We start from the raw sequence: 23624 nt of genomic DNA, 5'->3' as shown, positions 1-23624 counted from the left end.
CTGTCTCAAGTGAAATATCGTATCATACTTGATGCAGTGGTAGAATCTATATATATATTTTTTTTAATTATTTAGTTCTACTTTAAAACTACTACAGTATTAGATATTTAGACTAAAGTACAGTACAGTTGCCTGAATAGTGGAAAAAAAAGTATAATTGTGTGTAAGGGATTACTTTAAAATGTGTAACCATGAAAAGTATAAAATAAAACATATGATTTTGAAGTAGTATGAACCCTGCTATTGCATTATTTTAAAGAGATGCTGTGAAAATATCATTGAAAACCAGTAGACTATTTTGAAGATAAAGCAAAGTCCATGGATTAAAATATAAAATACAGTGGCATTATAATAGCTCACATGGTCTTAATGAGCCAGAAGTCTTTAAAGATAATAACCCCAATTACTAAACTACTTGTACCAAAGTACACAGGAATATATATATATCATCACCACAATATCCAAAGATTCTCTTTTCAAAAGCACAATATTTTTCAAGCATCAATTTGGTATTAATTGCCTTTCAATGAAAAATTTATCACATTGTGTATAATTTCAATATTGTGCTTGTTGGGTTTGCAGCAATAAAGACAAGGTTCTATTACAGGTTTTGTAACTCAACTGCAATATGTGTTACTAAAACATGTTCACAAAAAATACCGAAATGAAATCATAACTTCTTCATTGAAGCAATAGATTTATTAATCCCTTATTCAGAGGACATTTAACTTTCCAAAAGTGTTCCTGTTAAAACTTACATTCCATATAATATGAAGGTCTCCAACACTACCATTTCCCCCATAGATCAATGATGGCATTGCTATTGGTGCTGCTTCTAAGGTCTTTGTCAATGCTGAAATATGAGAATGAATGAAATATGTTGACATTAGCAATGGTTAAACATGTTAAATGCCACATCTTAATACTGATAATATGAATATTTTGACTTTTTTTTCCTGAACAAATAGCTGTTACATTTTGGTTTGTTAAACTTTGGCACATCATTTCAATACTGTATTTTAATATTAATACAATGGATGTATCTTTAACAGCACATAATGATTCATTTTGGCAATTTCTTCATAGGCGCTAAATAAAACTTAATATGAACACAGCCTAAATGTACCGATTTACAAAACTAAATATTTGTTCAGTTCAACTAACTCAAAACCATTTGACTAAATAAAGTTCATATTGCTAAGCTGTCAGATTTTTACATTTGAAAATTTGTTAGCAGTACTTTAGTTCTGCTGAGGTGTTGGTAGTTTACACAAATGGAGACATAAGGGAAATGTCAAAAGATATCAACCACCACTGGGATTTTTCATATTCTGGACAAGCAAAAATAATATGGAGATACTACACTTGTTGTTTTACTACTTAACCCTTCAACTTCTTCTTGATCTAGAAGAATTTTTTTTTTAAAATGTCAATAAACCATCTAGATACTTTCAATACTTTGTTTAATTTTAGAACATGTTGTTCTTTTCAGTCTGCCAAACAAACACTTTCTTTTTTTATTTTAAGTTATTGGGATGAATCTATATTTACCTGATGGATAACTTTGAGGACTTATGCCAGCATAACCATTCTTAGCTGCCACTCTGAACTGGTATTGATTGCCTGGTTTTAGATTTTTCACAAGGTAACTTCTCCTGTCTGCTCGAGCATCACCCATAGGCATCACATCCCTTTCAAAAACCCCTAAAATATCACAGAACAAGGTATGCTAAATAGTATATTTTGCTGTCAAAGTTAAACTGATCAAAGTAACTTCTAATAATAAAATAAAGTTAAACTTGGACACCATTTTTGTCAACTGACTGTATGTCTTTTGAAATTTGGGCTACCAGCAGAATTAATTTTGTGAAATACATATCATTATTGAAGCGAGACAATATTTAGGAAGGTAATTTTTGTTTTTAACAATATGTTTTTCTTAAACTGGATGTTGACTTTTCAGTAATAAAATTTAGAACAAAAGACAAGATTTTTAAATCTGTAATCTTTATCATCGAATATACAAAATTTAGTCAAGTTTTAGTAATTTTTGCTTCACATAAATATTTTAGAATAACCACATTTTGTTTCTGTTATCAGTCTGGCAACCTGGACCATGCATTGTTCGTAGTTGTTTGTCTGGTGATGATGGTTTGTGTCGTCTGTTATACTGCTGAAATTTTATGGTGATTCCGATTATCCTTTTCATGTATTAGTGTTATTGGCAAATGTATTTTTTTATTCTGTCATCTACATAATGTTATTTAGAGTCAAGTATATGATTTTTCTCAGTCAAATTGTTTGATATTTATTCATTTCATAATAAAATAAATGTGGATTGTGTCCACATGTGGACACAGATGATGCCCCTGCTTGGATATCATATAGTTATAAAGGGACATAACTGAAGAACAGTAAAAGTGACGCTACCCAAATTTGAACTTGATCTGAGTTTTGTGGTAATAAGCATTGTGTGTAAGTCTCATAACATTTGGTTGAGGCAAACTTAAGTAGAGAACAGAAACTAAAAATTCAGCAATTTTTTCTATTTGTAAACATGCATAACTCTAGAAAGGTTGTGTATAAGTTTTATAACATTTGGTTGAGACAAACTAAAGTTAGAGAACAATGTCTTTTAAAAATCTATAAAACTTATCTGCAATTACCTTCAAATTGTCTAATAATGAACAGTAAATACTATATTTATATGGTCCTACAGAGCTTATCACCATCAGCATTCAGGAAACAGAAAATTTTCAAATAAATCTGTCACTCCAATTATAATTGTGTGATAGATATTTACCACATGCTAAAGTTATCTGATAACAGGTGAAAATTAATTAAAACACTTAGTGTAATCAAACTTGATATATTTAATTACTAGTTCCCATTATTTTTTCTTTCATTTGTCACAAACTAATATAAATCTGCAACTTATCTATCAATGTCAACAACTTTATTTACACAATATTTATATAATGAAATATATCCTTTAATAATTAAAGAACCTTAGTGAGCACGCTCACATACCCCACGTCCCCACATTGTCATTGGAGAAATTAAATAAGTGTAACAAAAAAATATTGTATAAGAAAAAATATTGAATAATAATTTCCTGTCAATATGCACATCTACATAGTATGTCCTTCTTATCTACAAAATTTCATGAAATTCTGTTGTGTGGTTTCAGAAGAGTGGAGATGACAAACTGTTGCAGAAGTACATTGAAGCAAATAAGTTCAAAGGGGCGTAACTCCTAGAAAAAATAAAATGCTTCGCTGGGCGCAGCTTGATACGACCGCAGAGGTCGAACCCTGAACAGTTGGGGCAAGTATGAACACAACATTCAAGCTTGATACAGCTCTGAATTTGGATTGGAATTAAATATTTGACACAGCATAGGTTTCTGACACAGAAAGAATGTGGTCTAAGAACTTCAATTTTTTTAGTTTACCTATTATGGTCCAATGCCCAAAATCAAAATACATGGTTAGATTCAGCATATCAAAGAACCCCATATATTCAATTTTTGTTGAAATCAAACAAAGTTTAATTTTGGACCCCAACTTGGACAAACTTGAAAACTGGTCCCATAATCAAAAATCTAAACACATGTTTAGATTCAGCATATCAAAGTACCCCAAGAATTCAATTTTTGTTAAAATCAAACTAAGTTTAATTTTGGACCCTTTGGACCTTAATGTAGACCAATTTAAAAAACGGGACCCAAAATTAAAAATCTAAAAACACGGTTAGATTTGGCATATCAAAGAACCCCAATAATTCAATTTTTGATGAAATCAAACAAAGTTTAATTTTGGACCCTTTTGACCTCAATATGAATCAATTTGATAGCGGGCCCACAAAATAAAAAATCTAAATACATGGTAAGATTCAGCATATCAAAGAACCCCATATATTCAATTTTTGTTGAAATCAAACAAAGTTTAATTTTGGACCCCAACTTGGACCAACTTGAAAACTGGGCCCATAATCAAAAATCTAAACACATGTTTAGATTCAGCATATCAAAGAACCCCAAGAATTCAATTTTTGTTAAAATCAAACTAAGTTTAATTTTGGACCCTTTGGACCTTAATGTAGACCAATTTAAAAACGGGACCCAAAATTAAAAATCTAAATACATGGTTAGATTTGGCATATCAAAGAACCCCAATAATTCAATTTTGGATGAAATCAAACAAAGTTTAATTTTGGACCCTTTTGACCTCAATATGAACCAATTTGATAGCAGGTCCACAAATAAAAAATCTAAATACATGGTTAGATTCAGCATATCAAAGAACCCCAAGAATTCAATTTTTGATGAAATCAAACAAAGTTTAATTTTGGACCCTTTTGACCTCAATGTGGACAAAGTTGATAATGGGGCCCAAAAATCAAAAATCTAAATACATGGTTAGATTCAGCATATCAAAGAACCCCATATATTCAATTTTTGTTGAAATCAAACAAAGTTTAATTTTGGACCCCGATTTGGACCAACTTGAAAACTGGGCCCATAATCAAAAATCTAAATACATGTTTAGATTCAGCATATCAAAGAACCCTAAAAATTCAATTTTTGTTAAAATCAAACTAAGTTTAATTTTGGACCCTTTTGACCTTAATGTAGACCAATTTGAAAACGGAACCAAAAATTAAGAATCTAAATACACGGTTAGATTCGGCATATCAAAGAACCCCAATAATTCAATTTTTGATGAAATCAAACAAAGTTAAATTTTGGACCCTTTGGACCTCAATGTGGACCAATTTAAAAACGGGGCCCAAAATCCAAAAACTTAATACTTGGTTAGATTCAGCATATTAAAGAACCCCAAGAATTCAAGAATAAAACCCTATTGAAATTGATCAAGAAATAAGCAATTTATACGAAGTATCTTCTTTTGCACAATACTGTGCAATTGAATATTTCTTGCTATTGTGCAATACTGTACAATTGACAATTTCTTGCTATTGCGCAATATTGTGCTATTGGATATTTCTTGCTATTGCGCAATACTGTGCAATTGAAGATTTCTTGTTATTGCGCAATACTGTGCAATTGAAGATTTCTTGCTATTGTGCAATACTGTGCAATTGAAGATTTCTTGCTATTGCGCAATACTGTGCAATTGAAGATTTCTTGCAATTGTGCAATACTGTGCAATTGAAAATTTCTTGCTATTGCACAATACTTATTATATAATAATTTACACATCCTGTTTGGTGTGTATCTCCTATCATATCATTATTATTTGCTTTTAAATATAAATCAGAAATAACCAACTTAAAATGGAAAATTTTAAAAGAAAAAAAAAAAATCCCCCCCCCAAATTTTTTGAACCCCCTTATGATTCATCACCCCCAAACTCAATCCCAGCCTTCCCTTTGTGGTATGGTACCTTGCAGTACAATTTCAGAGAGATCCATACACTTAAACACAAGTTATTGTCTGGAAACTAGAAAAATGCTTATTTTTGGCCCCTTTTTGGCCCCTATTCCTAAACGTTTTGGGCAATTACCCACAAACTCAATTCCAGCTTTCCCTTTGTGATATGGAACCTTGTAGTACAATTTCAGAAATATCCAAACACTTACACACAAGTTATTGTCATGAAACTAGAAAAATGCTTGTTTTTTGCCCCTTTTTTGGCCCCTAATTCCTAAAATTTTGAGGCAATTACCCCCAAAATCAATTACAGCCTTCCCTTTGTGATATGGAACCTTGTGGTACAATGTCAGAGAGATCCATACACTAACACACAAGTTATTGTCTGGAAGTTACAAAAATGCTTATTTTTGGCCCCTTTTTGGCCCCTAATTCCTTTACTGTTGGTACCATAACCCCCAAAATCAATCCCAACCTTCCTTTCGTGGTATTGAACCTTCTGGTAAAATTTTATGGAGATCCATTCACTTAAACTAAAGTTAGAGTGCGAAAACCAATGTGTCTTCGGACGACGCCGGACGACGACGACGCCAACGTCATACCAATATACGACCAAAAAATTTTCAATTTTTGCGGTCGTATAAAAATGAATCGTAATTTCCTGTCGATATGCACATCTACGTAGTATGTTCTTATTATCTACAAAGTTTCATGAAATTCTGCTGTGTGGTTTCAGAGGAGTTGAGATGACAAACTGTTGAAGTTGTACCTTAAAGCAAATAAGTTCAAAGGGGTGTAACTCCTAGAAAAAAAATTGAATCGTAATTTCCTGTCGACATGCACATCTACATAGTATGTCCTTATTATCTTAAAAGGTTTCATGAAATTCTGTTGTGTAGTTTCAGAGGAGTTGCAATGACAAACTGTTGCAGTAGTACATTAAAGAAAATAAGTTCAAAGGGGTGTAACTCCTAGAAAAAAAAATGAATCGTAATTTCCTGTCTACATGCACATCTACATAGTATGTCCTTATTATCTAAAAAGGTTTCATGAAATTCTGTTGTGTGGTTTCAGAGGAGTTGCGATGACAAACTGTTGCAGTAGTACATTGAAGCAAATAAGTTCAAAGGGGCGTAACTCCTAGAAAAAAAATTGAATCGTAATTTCCTGTCGATATGCACAACTACATAATATGTCCTTTTTATCTAAAAAGGTTTCGTGAAATTCTGTTGTGTGGTTTGAGAGGAGTTGCGATGACAAGAAACAGGACTGACGGACGGACGGACGGACTGACGGACGGACTGACAGGTCAAAAACATTATACCCTCTGCAACTCGTTGCGTGGGGTATAAAAATAGATTATTATCTAATGAAAATGATATTTGCCATTTCTGTTCAAAGGGAAATAACTCAATCATATAATAAGTATAACTTTTGGCTACCAAAAGGTCTACAACTCAACAATGAGAATAGCTAAAATCGTGAAAATTGAACTTGACCTTTATCAAGTCACAGGAAACAACATATCAAAATTTGAAATTCGTCAAAGCTTTTTCATGTTAATGAACGGAAACTGTTTGGCAACAACCCGCCTGCCGTACATCTTTCCTTAAATCAATAACCGATTTTTACCTTCGAAAATCTGGTTAATAAGACCTTTGAGGAGTAGGTTCAAAAAAGATTAAAGTTGGCTACAAGATTTTGGTTGTTATTGTTGACAACATTTCCAAAATGTGCTGACTTCAGAGTCTATAATGTACTCTAATGATGAGCTTTATTTTAATTAGCATTAAGGCTTTTGAAAAAGATCCATTTTGGAACCAAATTATGGCAAAAGTGAACCTTGTCTCTTTGTTCAGATTAAATATTGTTAAATTAAGGCAGGCTTAATTTGTATAGAGTATCTGGTGTTTGTAGTGAATAGAGATTTACTCGGTGTGTATTTAAAATGTTTTCACAAGAGTAAATCTCAACTATAAAAATGTGAAACTACAGGAATAATTAAACTTACTCCCACCATCGTCATTAATTATATAATCCCAATCTGTCATCACACCTTCTTCTCCTTGTACACGCGATTGTATTGTATAATAATCTACTGCTAAACCATTTGTATTACCAGGGAACCAGTTTAACCTCAAACTAGTCGTCATGGTTGTATCAGCTGTCACACCTGCAGGCTCTGATGGAGGACCTAATATAAATATATATATTTTTATCAAACTATATTCAATTCATTAATTTGTACAACAATCCCCTGCAACCAGTTTTTGGTGGGGTTTGTGTTGCTCAGTCTTTATTTTTCAATGTTGTGTTTTGTGTACTGTTGTTTGTCTGTTTGTCTTTTTCTGTTTTGGCCATGGCGTTGTCAGTTTATTTTTGACTATGAGTTTGAATGTCCCTTTGGCATCTTTCGCCTCTCTTTTGCCTGTGATTGCTGCTGTCAGTGTATTAGTGTAATGTTGACTTAAAAAGCGAGTCCATTTATCAGTAAAATACAGAATAAAAAAAAAACTAGACAAAGTGATGCCCCCGCACTCCACTCTGAAGTAACTGTATTATAACATGGTCAATGTAGGACTTTCTTTGAGATATTATTGTGTCTGTGTGACACAAATGATGCCCCCGCAAATGCAAAGTGTTATTTTAAAATACACAAAGTTGAGCATGGGAGCACATAGGTCTATGGTTCACTGCAGGAGGAGTTATCCGGAAACGCTATGCACCTCTTATGCAAGTATGTATTCCAAAAAAGACAAAGTTCAACTATCTCCCAAAAGAGCAAATATCAATAAAAATCAAAACCCTGACCATATGCACACCTTCAATATATGTACAAACAGCGAAAACTTCCTAGCATTCAAACTGTTGGAGGAGTTATCTGGAATAACTATATACTCATTTTGGAACGGAAGGACAGACGGACTGACAGGGGTAAAACAATATGCCCCCCCCCCCCCCCCCCCAACTTTTAGTTGCGGGGGCATAAAAAAACTAAGTCCATTTATCAGTAAAATACGGAAAAAAAATGAAAATAAATATTTTCAAAATTTAGCTTGGGATACTGTCTTTTGGTCATAAACAAGCTTCTGTCCAAATTTCCTAAAATTCCATGAAGGTTTGACAAAGTTATTGATGTCTTAGAGCTATTTTCCTAATGCATGTAGTTAAAAGGTTTGGTTGGCTTGCTTGCTTTGTTTGAATGTTTGCTCAAGCATTGTATTAAGATTGACATCTGCAAACAATAGATAGGCGGGGCTTCACCTTGTATACATTATACTCTGCATTATACTCAATCTGTAACTCATCTTATTTGACTCACATACTTAAAATCAGCTCAAGAGGTGAAGGCGTTTAGAAATAAAGTACGTATAACCGTTATTTTCAGTCCAAAGCCAATAATTTCTACAAAATTCAGAGGAGCGGAACCAAACGTAAACTCAAACTGTAATTCATCATAGTAGACTCACATACTAAAAATCAGCTCAATATGTGAAGGTGTTTTAAAATAAAGTCTGTATAACTGTTCGTTTCAGAATGACGGAATGACAGAATGACGGATAAGGGTAAAACTATATGGCCCCAACCACTTTGCAGCGGGGGCCATAAAAATAATGTACTTTTGTTCGGACACTTAATTTCGTCATTCGGTTTTATGTCAGTTATTTAATATAAAATATTTATTTGATTGAACACTTCAAATTCATGGTTCATCTTTTCCCATAAACACACAAAAATTACTACATAGTTCTCATCTTCTTAAAAATATTATCTTTTTCTATTAATGATTGCTCTCTTTTGGCAATAAAAAATCTGTGCAACCTTTCCAGTATTTACAATAGCTTAAACCTACCTAAAATCTTCAAAAATCCTGATGCTCTTGCTTCATTGACAGGTGTTTTAGCAATACATTCATAATCTCCTCCATGTCTAAACTGAATCAGTTTAATCATCAGTCCTGTATATCCAGGTCTTACAATCTGAAAATATCATTCAATATTGAAATTTATTTTAACTAAATACCTCACTGATCTAAAGGATAATGCTACGCTAGAACCAGAATAATTACAATCTTTTATCAAGTGATAACGGTCAATATAAAAAGATTTCTTAAAGTCAGCATTAAAATTGAAATGTTACTACAGAGTTGTAGTTTAAAGATATAGGTAACAAAAAATGCTAAAATTATATATAAAAAATGGTCAAGTTGCTTGTCTGTAATTGTCGCATTTAACCAGAAGGCATTTGAGGAATTTAAGAAATTAAACTCACTAAAGTGAGACAAAAGGTCCAACTTCTTGAAACTATGATGTATGAGTGCTAATGCACACAGATTTAAAAATAAAATTCATCAAATTAGATGGATTAACCAATAATGTCACTGAGAGCATTGCGTCTAATAATCTGCTTCAAACAAAAAATGATTGGATGCACAACGAAGATGGGTATATAAAAAAAAAAATATAAATAACACATAGCTGAGAGGGTGATAGAGCAGATTGTTAACCAGAGAAAACATTGTCAACTGAGGCAAAGTTATTTATTTTTTATATTGAATGTTCTCACATGATTGTCTTATAAATTATAAATTGAAAGTAATTAACTATGACGTCATGTACATAATAACATTACAGTTATTAGAAAAACAACAACAGTGAAGCAAGATGGGTTTTTTTTGGCATTGACAGTCTATGAAAAAGGTCTGAGGCTGAAACGTAGAACTTGTGCATTGCCTTTAAAATTATTGATGTATAATGAATCTATAAATTATAGATTTTTAATTGGTCTGAATAACAGGGTGACATTAAAAAAATTATTTCCCACTGAGCCATTGGATAGTATATAAATAACACATATCTGAGAGGGTGATAGAGCAGATTGTTACCCCAAGAAAACATTGTCAACTGAGGCGAGGCCAAGGTTGACAATGTCTTTTCGAGGGGTAACAATCTGCTCTATCACCCTCTCAGATATGTGGGATAGAGTAAATTGTCTCCCTCGTATTAACCAATCAAAATCTGGCATTTTGACATGAAGTATAATAAATTATGTCCCCCTCGTATTAACCAATCAAAATCTGGCATTTAAACGTGAACTATAAAAAATATCAATGAACCATCAAATTTTTTCACAAACACCTAATCAGAATGCCATATTTTAAGCAATGTAAAGTCAATGGGAGCATAATTGAAAAGATAGGGCTCATATGCTACAAGCAACTGAGATGCATGGATGTAAGTGAAACTGTATACCACATATCAATGGTCTATCAAAGTACTTGTTAGGAAATGAACCTAAGAAAACTTAACATTTAGAGTTGATAATACAAGAGAAAAAAATCTCTTGATTTGCTACAGTTTAATTTACAAAGTCTAACAGTAAATTGGACAACACAGTGTTCTCCACAGAAATTTTTTAAGGCGCAAAATTGCAAGGGCGCGTAACTCTATTTTAGAGTGAACTATTGTGACCTGAAGCAATTGGTCATAAATCTTTATATATGCAATAATGCACAGTATTAATATACATGATAAAGAATAAGAATATATATATGAAATAAATTCATTTTAAACACAAAAAGCATTTATATCACACACAGTCAATTAAATAAGTCAAAATGTATATATAGTTCAAGAAAAATCCTCATGTTCTTCTGGGCCTTCCAATGCTGAACAGCTTCAGAAATATTTATTTCTGTACTCTCTGTTCCTTCTAGAGACATAGTAATAAGACAGTTTGTAATTTTGTTGAACAGCCTGTTCCTCAGTGTTTATCCTCTTTAGGTTTGAAAACATCATCTGCCTTTCGCTTAACCCATTTCTTCTTTGCAAAGAACATGTGATTCAGCATTAAAATTGATTATGTTTAAGATGTTTGGTATACAACTTTTTAAAACAAAAAAATGTAATGAACCAGCTGACCAGTGTCCGTAGTTTGACATTACGCAGAGCTCCAGATAAGAATTCACAAATTGGGGTTTTTACCCACTATTTTTTTATGTAATTGGGTGATAAAGTTTTTTAATTGCATTATCAATTCCAATTCACCCCTAAAGCAAATATCAAATTGGGTTTTTCACCACCAAGCTCCTTAATGTATTGGGTTTTTTCATCAACACAATATTGAATATTTAGGCATGTTATAATCACATTATATCAACCCCATATGTATTTCCATCTTAAATGTGTTTCTTTCTTTGTATATGTGCTTAGCTGTTTTATTTGGTTTATTCACTGACGAGCAATTGTACGTTTAATTTGTGTCCCATTTTAAACGTTCTGTCAGTTTTGTATTTTCTCAAAACTTATGTAAACTGCAGCTGGTGTCACTAGTTGGACAGTAACTAATTGCCTTTCTAGATCCCATATGATCACCCTACAGTTTATAGTTGGGGTAGGTGTGGCTAAGTGTTTAGATTTTTATGTACGTTCAATGGACGCTTCCTAAAATCACTAGCTGAGTCTTGTTATCATCATAACTTTCCCTCAGCTATCAAAAAGAAGCCGAAAACATGCTTCTATTCAATATTTTTATCGGACATTTACTTTCGTTTTAATTCATTGTATGTTATGATAAATCCTGAGCAATTCGAAAAAATATGACAGCATGTCTCACGCTAATTGGATAAACGCCGAGAAGATCGAAATGTTTTCATAAACACGTGTACCTTTTGAGCAACGGAAAATTCCAACAGGGACCCATTACAGCTACTTGATGCAGGGCTTTATTTTAAGAACGAAAGGACATTTCCAATTATAAATATTTTAAAAATAGATTTACGCGACGACTGTAATCAGATAAGGGTAAATAACGCAAACGATAGCGAATAAAAGCGTTAAGAACTCATGGTTTTGGCATATAATTGGGTTTTCCTTTGAATTAATTGGGTTATTGAACCCTGCAATGGGCAATTGCATTGGGTTTTTAATTATTTGTATTGCGTGATCACGCAAATACGCAGCTTATCTGGAGCTCTGCATTACGCTTCCGTGTGTATAATTGTCAAAACATTTCTTTGGCAGGTAGATATAAACGAAACTTGACAAATTTGTTAAGACCAGTGAAATTCTAGTGACATTATACAAATGCTGCACGATTCCGTACATATATTTCCCGATGGACGAATTAACGATCGATGTTAAAAAATTATTTTATTTCTAAAATGTGACAGTTGACAAATGAATTTAACTTGCAAGCAACAATTTTTCACTTTCTAATAAAATAAATCACTCCTCATTATCTTTAATAAAGGTTTATTTTACTTTTTTGACCTACAAATACTCTCATTCATAAATTTCATCGTAAATTTCTTTAGTAATGTGTATTCAAATTCATCACGTGTATTCATCATGTTCATTGGTTGTGTTTAAATAGATTCTTCTTCTCGACAAATAAAAAAATTTGTTACTTATATGGCCAAGTGATCGCACACAGACGATGGGTAAATACAATGTATTTGTGATCTATTTCTTCAATTTTTGCACTGAAGTTTTTAAAAACTTTTATTTTCTACGAAAAATATCTTTCTTCTTGATGATCATTTACGCTATAACCTGATAACATGGTCTGATAAGGCTGGAACTGGTAAATCAGAGACTTTTGCTAGTTATCAGTTATTGCGCAACATTGACCGACCTCTCAGAGGTGATCAGCAACTTGACAATTTTAACTAACATTTATAATTAAAATGTGAAAATTAACATGCTGCGGGATGAAGTATTAAGGGACAGCGGCCGATTAAGGCTCTGCGGGATCAATGAAAAATATTTTGAAGGCACTGCGGGACCGCAGCGTCATATCGGCCTGGGGAGAACACTGCAACAGAAAAAAAACTTCTCAAAATAGAAGCATGCAACGAAAATACATTTATTGATATATATTTGTGGATCCGAGTATATGTTTAATCATAACTCTCAAAAGTGAATAAATACTACAAGTACACAGTATTACCTGGAGACTATTATGTAGATTATTTATGTAGATATCAACTTGTGAAAAAAATATTCAATATCATGCATGAGTATGATTTACCTGTTCATAGTGGAAATCTTTTACTATATTAATCCGATGACCATTTAAATTCCACACATACACAAGATCAAGTTCTGGATCATAAGAAGCTTCACATCGTATAAATTTTGTTTCATTTTGCACAGCCTTATCAGTTACAGCTGGTGGTACACTAATAGCGACTTGACCTACAAAACAACCACAAATTGTGGAACAGCTGATATTTTGTACTGTGAACACTCAAAAAAGTATTGCATTCATCAGTATAAAAATAATTTACCAGTTTGTAATAAAAAAAAAAAAAACTGATTAGCATTAGTAAATAGCTAGTATTCTAAACATTTGAATGAAGGTGCCTTGTTTACAAACTTTTTATCAGTCTTTTGATGACAAACTCTTTTTACAACTGAATTCACTGACAAGGATTCTTTTTTTACAGGGATAGATTTAGTATAACTCAGCTGAGGAAGAATTAAGAAGGGAAAAATTTAATGGGTATCAAAAGCATGCTAAATTTATCATAAAGAAGATATTTTTCTGAATTTCACATGCAAAAGTTTTAGTTTCATTTTATGCATGTTGTAAAGATTGTTCTCAATCTTTCTTACAATACCTTTAGTCTGTAGATATTTATTCTATTCAATAGCTTTTCGAAATACATTAGCCAGGTTTTCTAAATAAAATAACAACTAAACTACTATTTCAAGAAATAGAAATTATTATTATTACTATAAATTACTACAAAGAATGAAAGTACAATATGTTTAACGGTTTTCTGTGATTTTCGTGCGTGAAGTATTTACCTATTAAGTTTCTGTAAAGATGAGTTCAAATTCGTTTTGCTATTCGGAAAATCCCCTTTTTATAATACTTATCACGCCTTATCCTTGCGCGTAAGAAAATAGGTCGCTACTGGTCAAGGTTAATCATATAAATCACTGTCAATACATACGTAAATATTGGATTATAAAGAAAGCAATCACGATTTCATACGTCTCGACACGGATTTATCAATATAAAGCATATAAATACAAGTAACTAAAGAAATGTAGGATTAATAACAAGTTAGAAAACAAAGATGTTATTCGAATGCCACATGTTGGCGGAATTTCGTAACGCTAAATCGGCAACTGTCAATTTTGCCGGGAACGACGTGCGTTACGTTAACACAAAGGTAAAACCGCGTTATTGAATGCTCACAACACTGCCCTCCGTTAAAATAGAATTTCGTCTCGAAATTTAAATAATTGCGAAATATTAAATCATTAGATACAATTAAACAAAATCTAAACAAGCACCTGCTATCTCAATAGAATATTAAAATTTAGAAAATTTGTTTTTGTCAATGTTGACTAGATCACGAATATATCACAATTCTTGACACGTATAATAATAAAAGTGTACCAATGATATATAAAACAATATACATATAAATAATGTCAACAATTTTGTAGTTTTGTGTCTTTCAATATAATAAATAAACTGTTTATAAAATTTTCAATGTTTTCTTTGTCCAACAACTTCACTGTATTATTGGTTCGTCTCTTTTTGTCTTTCTTTCTGTATCCTCTTCTGTTTTATTTTTTTCATGTGTCCTCTTCTGTTCTTTTCTCTTTCTGTGTCCTCTTCTGCTCTTTTCTTCCTTTTTCTCCAATCTTTTTGTGTGTCTTGAGTTACCTGTTTTTCATTCTCATGTTCTTTCTTAGTTTGGTCTAAATCTGTTTTACGGAAACTTTCTTTCAGTTGACTTATTTTTTCCACCTGACAGAAAAAGTTTCCATCCTCTTTTTTAACTGAAACATTTACAATTTCTTCTGTAACTGGAATATTTTGATTTTCTTCTGTTACTGGAACATTCACAATTTCTTCTGTAACATTTACATTTTCTTCTGTAACATTTACAGTTTCTTCTGTAAAATTTGTATTTTCCTCTGTAACATTTTCATTTTCTTCTGTAACATTAACGTTTTCTTCTGTAACATTAACAATTTCTTCTGTAACATTAACATTTTCTCCTTTAACATTTACATTTTCTTCTTTAACATTTACATTTTCTTTTGTTATATTAACGTTTTCTTCTGTAACATTTACATTTTCTTCTGTAACATTAACATTTTCTTCTGTAACATTAACGTTTTCTTCTGTAACATTTACATTGTCTCCTTTAATATTTACATTTTCTTCTGTAACATTTACATTTTCTTCTTGCAAGAGCTCAGGCAACATCTGGACTTCGACCTTGTCCGTCTGTGTACCCTTATAACTTGTACTGGTAATATTTCCTATATGTACATGTACATGCATGTCCTGCGTACTTGCTACCATGGGTTTTCTGTCATCGGCCATTACCGGCTCTACCATTGAATCTCTGATTGACAGGAACTCACTTCTTTCCGCTTCTTTGTCAACGATAAGCCCAGAATTGGTGTCCTTTACTCCGACTCTGGCTTCTCTATCAGTTTGTCTCTTAGTCTCACATTCAATCCGCTGACCATTAAACTGTAAGCCTTGCATAGGATTGATTGTGATATTCATTTCATCAATTAGGTCACAACCTAATAACATGTTATCTCCAATGGGTGCTACATAAACTGGCCATTTGAAGGTTTCACTTCCTAGATTAACTTCCACCTCTGTAATCCCTCTTGTTGTCAAGTTCTTACCGGCCTCAGCAACTACCAAATTTCTTGCTGCTCTCCTTAGTTTTGGCCGTTTACTCCCAGGAATCTGATTATACAACTTCTCACTTAGAACCGTCACCTCTGCTCCAGTGTCAATAACTGCATTCGTCACAATCTTGTTAATGACCACTGGAACTGTAATGCTAGCTGCTGTCACCCGAGCAATGATAATATTTCCTTCTATCCCGTTGATCGGTTCTGCACTACCCATTACCTCCTTTGGTGTGTTCTCTGGTGTGTTCTGTTGTATCTCCTTAGACTCCTCAAACAACATCTCTAGGCTTAAATCTAGGTCCCGTATATCTAGGCTATCTTCTTCAAATGATCTCTTTATATAAGCTGTATTCACTGATTTTTTCGGTTCAACCAAATGCTCTTTCATTTGGCAATGTTTCTCTTCATATTTCAATTTATTCTCTTTAACTTTTTCTTTACCATGTTTAGGGGCTGACACTTGGTCGATAGTCTCAACCCTTAGCAGTTTAAAGACTCTTCATTTTGGTTTTGACTCCTTTCATTATTCCTTATAAAACCACCTCTATTTTCTTTATGATTATGATAGGGGTTTCTCTTTTCTTTTGGACAATCTCGTATGTAATGGCCTTCCTCATTACAGTTAAAGCATCTGGAGTTCTTCATCTTGGTCGTATGGTCTCTATACACTTGCTTATTTTGCCATGGACTACTGTCATAATCCTGTTGTGTATAATACTTTGCCATTTCTCTTTTAATGGTTGTCTCTAGTGACTCCGAAATTCCTCTTTCAAACTGAGTCAATCTTTCCTCTGTTACAAATCTTTTTCCTCCTACTTTTCTGACCTCTATATCTTCGGACCCACAATTATTTCTATAACTGTCCTCTGTTGTACCAAGCTGACGGATGTTTCTGTCTCTTGAACCTCTCTTGTAAGTCTCATATAGCGTTACTTGGTGTATTGCCTCTGTTATGCTAGTAATCCTTTTTGTCAGTAGCTCAATAGCAATACTCTGGTCCGGCAATCCTCTAAGCATATACTCCACACTGAGTGTACTGTGTGTTGCTGTGTCAATTGTGGGGAAAGACTTCCTGACCAACATCTCGACCCTTGAAGCATACTCCTGAATTGTTTCTCTATCATACTTTCTCAGAGTATGAAGCTCTTGTCTGTATGTTTCCGGGTACCCATGATCTCCAAATCTATTTGACATGGCTGCACAAAGTGCTGAAAATGATCTTTTTGTCTCTGGTGTAAGAAATGAGGCATATACCATTGCTTCATCTTTGAGGGCTGTAACCAGTTCTATGGCTTTGGTTGATGGAGTCCAATTGTTCATTTCCGCAATCAGTTCAAATTGCATCACATATGCGTTCCATGGATCCTTTCCGTTATAGAATGGCACTCTTGTTCTGCGTCCATTATCATTAAATCTTGGAACTTCTGATGTATTGATATACTGTGGTCCACTGGAATGCTGCATTGGTAACAAGTTTGGCTCTGTGATTGGTTGATATTGTTGGAAATCTCTATTTTGAACTGGAAATTGTGAAAAATTACTGTTCGGGGCTTGATTTTGTATATATCGGCTATTCTGTACTGTATTTTGCGAATAGTTACTTCTTTGCATTGTATTATGAGGATAGGTGTTGCTCACAAATTGACTCTGAGTATACAAGTTCTTGTTAAGAACTGGATTCTGTGAAATGTTGCTGCTAACAATATCATGGTTTACATGGGTATGGGTACCAGCATATACATTCGGCTCTATATACTCTGTTGACTGGGTAATTGTGTTGACCAGATTTTGATTAGGGTTTGTTTGACTTGAACTTGGTAACGGAAGGCTGTTTTGTTGGACTGTTCTCTTTAATTCAAAATTTTCATTCTTTAAGGCATCTAATTGTCTTCTTAATTGTGTGAGTTCATCACTATCAGAATTGGTTGATCTTGAAATTAAAGCGCTATCACTTCGACTTTGAGTTGGAACAAGGAACGGATTAGTGTTATTCTCAGTTTCTTTACTTGTAGCAGGTAAGTTGATAGTATGATCCATGGTACGAGGACCTTCATCAGTCAAATGAGTTATCTCCCTTTCTCCTTCATTAATTGAAGTAGGCAATATATTTGGATACTTATTTATTGTCTCCCCATTATTGAATTCAGGGATATTAAACCTTGCATTAAAATAATCATGAGAGTTTCTAGATTCCCCTGAAAAATGGGCCTCCATATTCCCAGATGATATGGCCTGGTTGAGAATGGCTAAACTACTTGGTGGGTTTATTCCAGATCCCCTTCCTCTTCCCCTTCCTAAAGACATTGATCCCGTAGACATACTAGGTTGTCTATTTCTCAAATTATACATCTTACTTTTGACTGCTAAATGGAATCAAGAGTTTCAATTTACTAATCAACTTGGATTAAATTTTATCCTTGTTAATCTTGTGCTTTTTTTTTAGAATTGTTCAACTTAGATGACTTTTTATCCTTGTTGAAATTGATAAAGAATTTCCTATGCCTTACTTTTAAAACACAATTTGGATTATGAATCTATGCTTACTTTGTGAAATAGACTACAGTATATACATTACAAACTTGAAATAGACTATAGACATTCAACTTTGACCTTAATGAAATATAACTACAACTTAGATTTATATTTATCCTTGTTGTAAAACTTATTTTGTGAAATGTACTATTTAATTTACAACTTCGAAATAGACTATATTTTTTTTTAAAACTTCGACTCTATCGAAAAATTATTATAACTACAACTTGGATTTATATTTATCCTTGTTGTAAAAAATAAGCTTATGAAATGGACTATTTAATTTACAACTTTGAAATAGACTATAAATTTTACAACTGGACCCTATTGAAAAAATTATGGTTATAATATTATTATTCAACTTGGATTCAGATTTATTCCTGTTAAAAATAGACTGCTAACTTTAAAACTCAACTTGGATTAAAGCTTATCCTTATTGAATATGGTATTCAATATTAATCTAGCTCAACTTGGATTTTATTTTATCCTTGTTGAAATTTGACTTAAATTTTTTTATCTTTTAACATTCAACTTAGATTAGAATTTATCTTTGTTGATGTATACCCCTTAACTATTTTATTTCAACTTATAGATTCATATTTATCCTTGTTGATATATACTCAAATTTAATAATTATAACATTTTCAACTTGGATTAGAATTTATCCTTGCTGACATAGATTTTGATTAACTATATTATTTCTTTTCAACTTGGATTTATATTTATCCTTGTTGAATTTAAAACTACTGAAAGATATACTATAAGCTTAATTAATCTCACCAACTGTACTTTTCTTTTCTTTCACCTTTTGTTGAAGTGTCCTTTTTTATTATGTTCAGTTTTGTTTTTTTTTAAGTGTAAACAAATATGGACAGTAACAATTTAAAATATTTTTACTTATCAATTGCGTGCCTAATAAAATATTCACGTAGATTCTTAAAATTTTCTTTAAAAAGAAAACTAAATTCGCTGCCACCAGTGTAAAGATTGTTCTCAATCTTTCTTACAATACCTTTAGTCTGTAGATATTTATTCTATTCAATAGCTTTTCGAAATACATTAGCCAGGTTTTCTAAATAAAATAACAACTAAACTACTATTTCAAGAAATAGAAATTATTATTATTACTATAAATTACTACAAAGAATGAAAGTACAATATGTTTAACGGTTTTCTGTGATTTTCGTGCGTGAAGTATTTACCTATTAAGTTTCTGTAAAGATGAGTTCAAATTCGTTTTGCTATTCGGAAAATCCCCTTTTTATAATACTTATCACGCCTTATCCTTGCGCGTAAGAAAATAGGTCGCTACTGGTCAAGGTTAATCATATAAATCACTGTCAATACATACGTAAATATTGGATTATAAAGAAAGCAATCACGATTTCATACGTCTCGACACGGATTTATCAATATAAAGCATATAAATACAAGTAACTAAAGAAATGTAGGATTAATAACAAGTTAGAAAACAAAGATGTTATTCGAATGCCACATGTTGGCGGAATTTCGTAACGCTAAATCGGCAACTGTCAATTTTGCCGGGAACGACGTGCGTTACGTTAACACAAAGGTAAAACCGCGTTATTGAATGCTCACAACACATGTCATAAGGTGAGAAAAATTGAACAAGAATGCATATGTTGACATGCTTAGCACACCTCAACTGATAATTCAAAGTATCAGATACCAGGAAGGTTTCTGACAGATCCAAATATAGCACACACATTACAACATATCACTGTTATGCTGCTGACCAAATATGGTCATTGTGTTCAGTAGCATTGGAGAAATATGTGAATTCAATTTTTGAATTGTATTGAAAAATTCAAAGTATCTGCTAACTGGAGTTTAGTATCTGACAGACCTAAATGGTGTTTACATGATACAACTTATTACTGTCAAGTCACTAGCCAATATGAAGTCATTCTGTTCAGTTGTTTCTGAGAAAAGTGTGAAGAAAATATTTATTTAAGGATGTACTTAGGTGAAATTAAAAAAATCTAGAATTCAAAACTGATACTTTAAGTCAGAAGAGCTTTATCTAAGGAACAAAATAAGCTAAAAATATTGAGGGGTTATGGAGCTTCTTTCCGAGATATCTAATTTTTTTAAAAAATGGTGGGAAAAGGCTGACTCGGACTTTTACCTTATTTTTGCATTGGAATTATTTGGGTCTCGAATCGAAAGAAAAGAAATCTAGAAACTGCTTAAATTTTGGTAAACGACCTTTTATGAGCTATTGAAGTCTTATATGAAAATAATAAAATGCTTCGCTGAGTGCAGCCTGATATGACGACAGAGTTCGAACCCTGAACAGTTGGGGCAAATTTGGACACAATATTCAAGCTTGATACTGTCTGAATTTGGATTGTGATCAAATTTTTGACATAATATAGGTTTCTGACACAAAATAATTGTGGTCAAAGATCTTATAAATCCATTGTGCATTCTGTGCAATTGAAGATTTCTTCTTGAAACTTTTCAAAAATCGAAATTATAAAAATTTTGAATAAAAAATATGAATCCCTTAAAAAATTGGGAAAAAAATTCCCCACCCCCCGCCCCCCAACTTTTTGAACCCCCCTTGAGCAATAACCCCAAAACTCAATCCCAGCCTTTCCTTTGTAGTATGGAACCTTGTAGTACAATTTCAGAGAGATCCATACACTTACACACAAGTTATTGTCTGGAAACTAGAAAAATGCTTGTTTTTGGCCCCTAATTCCTACATGTTAGGAGCAATTAACCCCAAACTCAATCCCAGCCTTCCCTTTGTTATATGGAACCTTGTGGTACAATGTCAGAGAGATCCATACACTTACACACAAGTTATTGTCTGGAAACTAGAAAAATGCTTGTTTTTGGCCCCTTTTTGGCCCTTAATTCCGAAACTGTTGGCCCCCATAACCCCTAAAATGAATCCCAACCTTCTACTTGTGGTATTAAACATTGTGGTACAATTTCAGAGCAATCGAAATACTTATACACAAGTTATTATCGTGAAACTAGAAAAATGCCCCTTTTTAGGCCCCAAATTCCTACACGGTTGGGACCATCATCCCCAAAATCAATCCCAACCTTCCTTTTGTGGTATTGAACCTTCTTAAAAAAAATTCATAGAGATCCATTCACTTAAACTAAAGTTATTGTCCGGAAACCAATGTGTCTTCGGATGACAACGCAGATGCAGACGATGATGACATCATACCATTATACGATCCCAAAATTTTTTTTTGCGGATGTATAAAAATGGGTGTTACGAGGCAAAATATTTTACCCTATATCATAGGAAAAAAACCAAAGAGTCCGAAACATCTGACAAAAATTCCTAAACCTGACCTAAGTACATCCTTAAAGACATCCCTTTGGCAAAAATAAATTATTTTCTAGTCTACAAAAATGAATAAACCAGTTTATGACACTAATAATAATTCCAATGTGTACACGTGTGTGAAATTTTGTTCAAGCATTAAAATAGACATACCTTTAACAAACAGTCTTCCTGCACTTTCAGTTGATCCTAAATCATTTGTAGCTTTACATCTATAAACTCCTGCATCTGCCATACCAAGACCAGTTATAACCAAATCTCCATTTAGCTCTCGTCTAAATTTGTCAGTAGATGATATTAGACTGGCACCTATATACCATTCAATGGTTGGTGCAGGAGCTGCCTCAGGACGACACTGAATTGTTATGTTTCCATTCACAGCTCCATAAATTTCTTCTGGTAAAGGTTTCTTGTTGAAAGTTGGCTTGAAAGCTGAAAATAGTATTTTCACATGGTAAAGAAAAAACTCTTAACCAGAGGCTTCAAGGAGCCTGTATTGCTTACCTGGTATATTTGCATAAAATTGTACAATTCAACAAGAATATTTGTGTTGAAAGGAAACTGTGTTGACCAAAACCTTGTCTTGCTGATAATCTTTGCTGGAGTTTTTGTCTTTCCAATATAATTTTAAGATACTAGACAAAAATGAAAAAAAATATTTCAATTTAGGGGCAACAACTCCTGTAAGGAGTCAATTGACAAATTGAATCAGTGACTTAATAGTAGATCTAGATTTGCTGATCATGTTTGCTTTTTAAAGTTTCAATCTATCTATTATAGTTTTCAAGATATAAGGTAAAAAAATCTCTTAAATTTGGTCAAAAATCTTTAAAAGGACAATAACTCCAATAAAAAGAAAACCTACAAATTTCGCTATTTCTTTTTTCGGTAGATTTTGTCTTGCAAATTCTTTTTGAATTTTTATTTCATGTGTATCTACCATAGTTTTCATCAAAATGCAGCGGTCAACTGATGATGTCAGTCAATGTGACTAAATAGTAGATCTTATTATGCCAATCATTTTTGCTGTATATATATATATATATAGATCATGTTTTCTACTTTTGTCAAAAACACAAAAAATGGTAAAAAAAATTTGCATCAAAGGGCAATATATATTTCGATTAAGAATCAAATGATGATTTGGAACATGATGAACTCAGTGTAGAACTTATTTTGCTGATCATTTATGCTGTTCACTGTTTCTCTCTGTTTCTAATTACAATATGATATAAAAAGAAGATAAATTTAACCCTAATTTTTTAAAAGAATATTTCATATAATTTCTTCTATAAATCAACTAAACAATGTGTGTATTTAAGGTAGATTCATGGTATACATCATCTTGGATTGTACAATTCCAGTACAAAATCGGTCTAGTTATTTGCCTAAATCTGCAAATTCATAGACAGATTTACAATTTATTGGTTAGACTGTTTATTTATGTAAATAAAAATTGGTGATTTATTGTATAACTCAAAATATTTAAACAAATATCAAATTTTGTGTTTTTAGAATAAATTTTTTCAAATAAGCCATTTCAGGGAAGATAACTCTTTTAGTAAAAAATATATATTGGACTGATAGGGAAATTTTTAATTTTTACTTGTAGCAAGAAAACAAGTTCGGTGACACCATTTTTTCTTTTTATTTTCTGAAAACATATTATAAACCTATC

At 32.5% G+C, this 23624-nt stretch overlaps 1 protein-coding gene across 1 annotated transcript in view; it reads right to left on the bottom strand.

Annotated features, from left to right (window-relative positions):
• LOC127730102 (contactin-like) overlaps positions 1-23624 on the bottom strand; it is a 75288-nt gene that overhangs the window by 15830 nt on the left and 35834 nt on the right. Inside the window, exons 14-19 of the mRNA XM_052238214.1 lie at positions 22100-22378; positions 13427-13593; positions 9249-9375; positions 7407-7589; positions 1552-1704; positions 759-853 (exon numbers count right to left, since the gene is read on the bottom strand). Of these exons, the coding sequence (XP_052094174.1) occupies positions 759-853; positions 1552-1704; positions 7407-7589; positions 9249-9375; positions 13427-13593; positions 22100-22378 (1004 nt within the window). The remainder of the gene's footprint in view (positions 1-758; positions 854-1551; positions 1705-7406; positions 7590-9248; positions 9376-13426; positions 13594-22099; positions 22379-23624) is intronic.

This window comes from Mytilus californianus, unplaced genomic scaffold, assembly GCF_021869535.1.
Source record: "Mytilus californianus isolate M0D057914Y unplaced genomic scaffold, xbMytCali1.0.p SCAF_2, whole genome shotgun sequence".
In the NCBI taxonomy this organism is placed as follows: Eukaryota; Metazoa; Mollusca; class Bivalvia; order Mytilida; family Mytilidae; genus Mytilus; species Mytilus californianus.
This window is presented reverse-complemented; position numbering and strand designations above follow the sequence as displayed.